The sequence below is a fragment of the Arachis hypogaea genome, chromosome 20, assembly GCF_003086295.3.
Source record: "Arachis hypogaea cultivar Tifrunner chromosome 20, arahy.Tifrunner.gnm2.J5K5, whole genome shotgun sequence".
Classification (NCBI taxonomy): domain Eukaryota; kingdom Viridiplantae; phylum Streptophyta; class Magnoliopsida; order Fabales; family Fabaceae; genus Arachis; species Arachis hypogaea.
The window spans coordinates 30,194,683-30,202,694 of record NC_092055.1 but is presented as its reverse complement, the minus strand read 5'-3'; the positions used below and the strand labels follow the sequence as shown (position 1 = coordinate 30,202,694).

Here is an 8,012-nt window from a genome sequence, read left to right as displayed (position 1 = left end):
TTGTCTTCAAATAAAATTGTTAAAAAAATATCATGTTGCAAGTGGCAACATGCTCCTCAGATTTACGGATTCGCAGGGGCCTTAGGCCCTGCTTAGTTGACTTTCAATGACAAAGGCTTGTGAAACTAAATAGTGCCTTTTAAATTAAATCTTAAGTAGTCTATCGTGGTGCAAAGCGGTTTTGTGCCCCTTTTTGGTAGGGGAGCAAAAGGTTAGACCTTAGAAAATAAGCAAATAGCGATTTTCTTGTGTGGGGTAAATTTAACTAAATGATCATCTTAACCATCAACTTTATATGAAAACAATTCTATATAAATTACCTAAAAACAAAAACAAGTTATTTTTCGTTTAATGCGCTACATAAATGATCCGTCCAATTTCCAGTTGATTCCCTCAGGTGAACGAAAAGATTGAATGTTAACTAATATAAGCGTTGAACGCCTCCTTTTTTGTTTGTAAAGAGATAATTTTTACTCTTATTAATCGGTATCTTCTCTTTTTTAAACAAAATTCTAAAAAGAAAAAACGAAACACAAACCAAACAAAGCTCTTGGGTTTTTTGTTGTGTCGGTTCAAGTTACAAATACAATAGAACAAAGTAAAATTTCTCGGTTTCTCTTCTCGCTCTCTATCTCTCTCTTTTTTTGGGAGATGGGGTGGGGTGGGTGTGTTGCTTGAGAGAGGAGGAGGGGGAAAGAGGGGGGGGGGGGGGGGGGGGGGAAGAACAGGGCAGAAATTTCCTCAAGGATGATCTCTCGTTTCTCAACGAACGTTAACGAGTTATTTGCAGCTAATGATGAAGAACGTTTAAGAACTCTCAGTGCCAATGAAGGCATTCCAGAGTAGCAAAAGTACGTGTGCATGAATTCTAATTTCATACACCTTTGCCATGCAATGAGCATTGGCTTATATGCTTTGACCCCCAAGGGTTAATGCTTTCCCTCAGAAAACCATTCTCTATAAATTTTTTTCCTGAGACAATCTCTTGTTTTCAAGCGATTAGGAAACGAATGCTTGACAATTACATCAAGAGGAGGGGAAAAAAACCTTATCTCTGACTGAACTCGGCTTCTACGAAGGAGACGAAAAACTGAATCTAAATCCAGTTTTTCCACGATCATGCTCATCCTGCCGGAGAATATGGTAGAAGTTACCCTGAAACAATGAGGAGTATGTCAGTAAAGACATTCGTTGCAGAAATGTAAATTCCATTAGGACAGAGGTGTAAGGAATGTATTGGAGAAAAAGATGAATATTTGTGAGAAACAATGATGTGCTTGCAACTACATCTACAACAGGCTGTTTGCCTACATATGTGTGTGCGCGTGCGCGCATCACAACAAATTCAAGGCATGGATCGGTTCAAAGTCAAACCCTATAAAATGTAAATGACAAATACACAAGCAAAGCAATTGCTGCTAGTTTGCAGGGTTCTTGTACAAATATAACAAATAAGACTACCCTCAGTTTGTGCTATATTACTCATTAACATTTCACTTCCTATAGCTTGAATCCCCACCCCCAAAAAATATATACATAAAACACAAGAAAAACCGTAGTTAAGAGTTTGATCTACAGCTTAATTAAATATAAATAAATTGAACAAATGGAGCTAACCTCTAAGCGGAAAAGTCTAGTAGGAATAACAAATCCACAGCCCACTGATGTCCGAAAGGATTCTAAGAACTTGCGAGGAGAGAACAGCTTATATTCGTTCTGAGTTAATTTTGTAATATTCCCAGCACCAGCAAACACATGACCATGGATTCCGTGTTCTCTCAACCACTTGATTGGAAGATCAAAAGATAGGTCTGCAAAAGCACTAACAGCAAGATCCCCTCCAACGAAGTCCCATCTAGATGAATCATCATTGTCATCGCCGACCCCATCTCTGCTTTGCCTTCTTGGTTCAGTAGGACCTAATCCCCGAGTTTTGAATCCCCACAATGTTACTGGCCCTCCAAGGGTGCAAACTGGAGAGAAATCACCACCCAAATAAAACCTTTCAGGAAGGGGAGATGGCTTGTTCAAGAAACCAGGCCCCCATGGAAAAACAGCACCGGCAGAAATGCCAAGATTCAGTGCTGTATTATAAAACCCAAAGGGGACTGCACAACGAACATCGAACTCCTGCATTGAAAGTGTTAAACAAGTTACTCGTGACAAAAACAAGAAAGAAAAAGAAATATTAGGATGCATGAGTGGTATTTACATATAAACAACTTAAACATAAATGCTATTGAACATGCCGTAAGGGTAGATGGCTCCATTCAAACTTCTTTTCAAATATATAAATCCCTCATCCCCAGTAACAACCAAATTTTTTTTTGGTGACTCAGTAACTACCAAAATTAAAAGCACTTCCAAAAGGGGGAAAAATAAAAAATCTTGAACCATAATTCTCTTCTGCAGGACCAGGTTCTCAATTTTCATCTCAATTTAAAGAGGACTAACAATATTGCAAAAAATCTAGAAGTTTCAAACTTAAATTAACTAATTCATTATAAGCTTTCTGGTTAGCATCAATTCTGAAATACTAGCACTCAGCATTATTTTAATAATTATTACAATTGCATTTTAGCGTAAGAGCTCAAGAAGTTAATTGCACCTGACGAATATACCGCAAGCTTCGTTCATCTGGTGTGAGGCCACCAAAGTGAGTGGTAGAAAGAAAAGCATATCCTCTGGTAGGCCTGATTGGTGAATTTCTCCTGTCAAATTTAAATGTATACTTCAGAGATGACAGCAAACCATGGCCAAGTTGTCTCCTTATAGACCTGGATGACATTTGTGACGGATCTGTTAAGGTACGCCATCCAAGAGTGTACACTAAGTCATGGTGCCGTGTTGATATTAAGCCAAGAGACATGCCCAACAATTGCTCTTTGTATGAAGAAAACTCTTGCCAATCTTGGGAAAGCAAGGATAGTCGTGCTACAAGAGGAGTTAACAATCCTTTAAGTCTAGGGGCATAGACCCCTATACTCACCTCCGTTGTTTGGTTAGCACCGTAGGCCACAGAAGCATCCCATAGATCACCATAACCTAACAAGTTTTTGTACTTAAGAGTACCTTCACTAGTCCAGGAACTAGTCTACAAAAGCAATGCAAATTTTCAAAAATGAGAAAGAGAAAAGAAAGGTTAGTAGCAGATTAAGACCAATGAATACTCAAGATTGATGCACAAACTCCAATAAAGTGAAGTCTGAAACAAAAGATTTTGAATTCACCACATGGAAAATATTATATCTGCAATTTATACACCTTTGTAATTCAGCAATAACCAACATGTCACAAAATGCTAACAAGTTGAGGCATATAAATGATAAATTGCACTATATCTTGACTGTCAAGAAGCAGAAGGTACTCATCAGAAATAGCAATAATCATAAAACAGGATCTAAAGCCAATACAGACTTCACAGCAAAAACACTCAAAGCGGAGCTCAAAATAAATAAATAGATTATGTACCTAATTTCCAATTTGAAGTTTATACGCATTATTTAAACCAAATGACAACAATTCCCAACCAAAAAAAACAAACGAGCCTTGTTCCTATGTCTGGGGTCAGCAACATAAGTCAGACAATTCTATTGGTTGCGTTCAGTTCCATGCTAATATAGTGTCCTAGTATAAACCATGTCTTGAAGCATTGAAATCTGGATACCTCAATGGTTTCATCCATAGTTTTCTTATTGATCTCTCTCAAACATCTAACCGCTGGATTACTTTCTATGTAATCTATTCTCCTTAATGGAGGTGTGGGATTTCTACAAATATAGGTCTGCTTCATATGTGACTAAACGCTAAAATGTTATGCTTCCTAGTAATTATGAAGATCATTGAGTTGCCGTGTCAGCATTTTAGACACATTTCAGACCCCACACACGTCTTAGGTGTCCAATTGTGTCTTAATAAAATAAAAAATGTTGCTTTGGATATGTTTGGACACACTCAAATATGATTATGTGTTGGCATGTCCAACATTATTCTTGGCATATATTCTTGAATTATGTTTAGAAATAACTTCTATTATTAATTATTAATACGAAAAAAAAATTATCTAAAATCTTTTACATAATTAAAAAATATATTAAACAATAACAACAAAAAAATCTTATCCTACTAGATAAGATCTGTTGCATGGATCAAAGGTGCCATTGTGTCCTGTGATATATCATGTTTATGGTGAGTTGTTTACATATAAATCTCTTTCGACTACCTTCTGTATGTTTATCTTCTGCCCACATGTCCAACCACCTAAGACAAGATTCAGCTGTCTTTTCAACAATAGGCGGCCTAGGCATTACTCCAACTTTCTCTCTTATATTATCGTTCTTTATTTTGTCCATACATGTCTAACTTCTCATCCATCTAGTCTCGGCATCTTCTCTTTGCCACACTAACCTTATGCCCACGCTCACCTTTTCCAACCAAACACTCCATTCTATATAACATTGCTGGTCTAATAACAATACAATAAAAAATTTACTCTTAAGCTTATGCACTCCGTCACTTTGACTAACCCGCTTGAATTGTATGATTTATATCCTTCTCGATTTCACCATTATCCTACATAATACACCCAAATACTTAAATCTCTTTACATGTGGTATGATGCTTTTTCCGATTTTCACTTCTATGTTACTGTTTTCCTTTCTCGTGCCGAACTTACATTTCATATATTTTGTCTTACTATAGCTTATGTGCAAACCATTCACTTCTAAAATTTCTCTCTACAAATCTAGCTTTTGATTTAAATGTTCTCGTGATTCTCCCATAAAGACGATATCATTGGCAAAAAGCATGTAACATGGTATGGATTCTTGGATACGTTCAATAAGTATTTCCGAAACCAACAGGAAAAGATATGTGCCTAGAAATAACCCTTGGTGTAGTCCTACACACCAATGCAAAATTCCTCCGTCACACCATCTCGAGTCTTTACACTAGTTGAAACTCCATTGTACATATCCTTAATTGCACAAATATATAAAGTCCTTACTCCCTACTTTTCCAAAACCTTCTATAAGACCTCTCTTGATATACAATCATATGCATTTTCCAAGTCAATAAAGATCATATATAGATCTTTATTGTTACTCCGATACTTCTTTATCACTCTTCTTAAATAAGTATATAGCCTCAATCGATCTACCTAGTATAAAACCAAATTGTTTCTCTAAAACCCGTGTTTCCTGTCTCAACCTACGTTTTATCACCCTCTCCGAGAATTTAATGGTAAGAATTAAAAAAGAAAAAAAATTAATGTGTAATATAATATCAATAAAATATCAAGATGATATTATAAATCATCTAAAACCTTCTTTATATTTTATATATATGGCATGTCCCTTGTCAAACAAAAATTTGAAATTAGCACGTCTATGTGTCTAGTGTCTATGTAGGTGCCCATGCTTAGTAGAGTGCTACACTAATTTTCTCAATTCTCACTAAATACATTATTCCTAGTTTCTATCTTGTATAGCGCTAAAACTCATCTAAATTCAGTCCCATACTACATCACCAATCTTATTATATCCAAAATAACTCCTCGTCAGCCTGAAGTATGATACCAACGACCAAGCAGTAAAGCAAAAGTACATATATTGCTCTTTCTTTATTTTTCTTTTTTTTTTCTTTTGATACAAGTCTTCAACTGTATAATAGCTCTAATATTTAGAGGCAATCAAGCAAAGAAAAATTCATTTCTGTTAAACCATTAGTTTATAATAGAATATGTGGGAAAAAAAAAAGATTAAAATTCAATCTCCATGGAGAACATCTGAACCATCAAAGCTCATACTAAAAGACGACAAAAGCCTAGATGGGCAGTAAGAGGATGTGCCTTTTCAATAACTATCTAATCATACCAGGAGTATGTGGAACAAACAGATGGAGATAATGTGAGTCATTCTTTAGCCAGCTACCCAAACTCCAAGCGGGACTAAAACCATGGTTTCCTAATCCTTATCCACAAGATCAGCAGAAAGTGACATTTCCACCTCAAAGTCAATACCAGTAACTAGAACTTCGCAATCGAGGAAGCAAATGCAGTACTCATACTCTATCTAACTTGAAAAAGTTTGGAAGCCAACACTCAAACAATGATTGTTTAGCATAACAACAATCTCAAACAGAACCTTTCTCTATTTCCTACCATCAACCACCAATGCTGCATATACACATCAGTCTGTTCATCCTAAAATGATCACAAAATTTCTTAAAATGCAATGAATAAGTAACATCACTCGCATCAAATTCTAACTCGTCTAAAACCCCACCAAAATATTATGATGTCAAATCTCAACATAACAAAATGTCAAAAATGAAAAGCAAACAAGAACAATACCTACCGAGGGTTTGGTGTAAACGCCGAATTCTCCACTGACTTTGCTGGCGGCTTCGACGACATCAACGACGATGTTGGCTGTGTGAGGGAGCTCCGGCGGCCCAGGCTCAAGGCGGAGGTTGGTGGAATCGAAGATTCCGAGCCCCTGGAGCCTTGCAAGTGCGACCTGCGAGGCGCGAATCAGGTCCTGCACGGTGGCGGCGTTCTCGATCCCCTCGAGCTCCGCTTGGATCACCCAATCCTTCGTCTTCGCGTTGCCACGGATCACAATGTCGTGGACTCTGATTGGTACAAGCTCCGATGACAGCCGCCGCGAGAGCGTCTCCATCTTGAAGCGCTGCTCGCGAAGCTGCGACACTGGGGACTGGGAGTCACGCGAAACGACGTCGTCTCCGTCTTCTTCCTCTTCTTCTTCTTCAAATTCTTCTTCGTCGTCGTCTCCGTCGGTGAAGTGGCTTTGTTGTTGTTCGGGGTCGGCATTGGGGGAGGGGTGGTTGTTAGGGTTTGGCTGTTCGGTGGTTTCCATTGATAGGAGGCAGTTTTTTTTTAATTCTGTGAAGAGTGAATAGTGTGAGTGCTGTTCTGTTGTTGTGCGAGCAAAGCAACGCTGCCACTGAAGAAGAAGGTGAATAACTTGATCAGGAGGAAGAGGAGGCAGGAAAATTTTCTGAAAAAAAACTAAAGAAAAAAATAATTATTATTTCTTGAAACAAATAATTTTATCTTTATTTTGCGAAATCAATTTTTTTTTATGTTGAAACAAGTTCACCCATAGCATCCCCAAATTTCATGAAAATTAGATATTTTACCCACTGAAATTCATATTCTGAATAAAAAACAAGTGGTTGCTTCATTTTTTCACTTTTTACTTGGAGCAAACTCTCCCTCAAATTTATTCTTCCTTTCACTTTCACTTTCACTTTCACTCTCTTTTTCCAATATCTCTCCTCTTCTCAAGTTAAATTTTAAATAAGTTATCTATAATATTTTTTTATTTTTAAATGATTTGTTTTGATATTATCTTAAGTTTATAATAAAATTTTTCGTATAACTAATTAGCATTAGATATTATTAAAATTATAATTATATAGGTTTAATTAATTAAAAATAAGAAGTTTAAATTTAAAATTAATTATTCAGAGAAATATAAAGATGATTTTTTTTTAATTTATTTCAAAAAAAAATTTAAAGAAAGCATATAAATAGAGGGGAGCAGTAGAGCACTATGTAGAAAGGTCAGTTATACTATACAGATATAAATTTGTATAGAGTTAAAGAGATTTTTTTTGTTCATACATCTTTTGACACGTGTCTATTTATTTTTGTGAATGGAAGGTGGCTCTTGGCTTGGCTTTAGAATCTAAAGACGAAGGAAGTCTATTTATTAATATTTGAAGCTTGTTCACCTTTACTATAATATGAATACATATTAAAATTTGGCTTTTATACATGTCTCTCAAAATAATTACAGTATTTATTTAATTCTGTTAATTCAAATAACTCAATAAACTTTTTTATTTCAATATTTTACAATAATTTTAGTCTCACTGTTAAATATACATTTTACACTTTTTTTCTATAAGTATATTAATAAATTCAAAATCTATACGATTAAAATTAAAAAATCATGAAATAACATGAATTTTATTCTACAAATAGT

General features: G+C 35.7%; 1 protein-coding gene across 1 annotated transcript; it reads right to left on the bottom strand.

Annotated features, from left to right (window-relative positions):
- Positions 1–736: 736 nt before the first annotated feature.
- LOC112782933 (uncharacterized) lies at positions 737–7,164 on the bottom strand. The gene is made up of 4 exons (XM_025825612.3): positions 6,357–7,164; positions 2,609–3,094; positions 1,618–2,130; positions 737–1,155 (listed from the first exon to the last, which is right to left on the bottom strand). Exons 1-4 carry the CDS (start codon positions 6,876–6,878, stop codon positions 1,072–1,074), a joined length of 1,605 nt encoding a protein of 534 aa, XP_025681397.1. The 5' UTR covers positions 6,879–7,164; the 3' UTR covers positions 737–1,071.
- Positions 7,165–8,012: the final 848 nt, after the last annotated feature.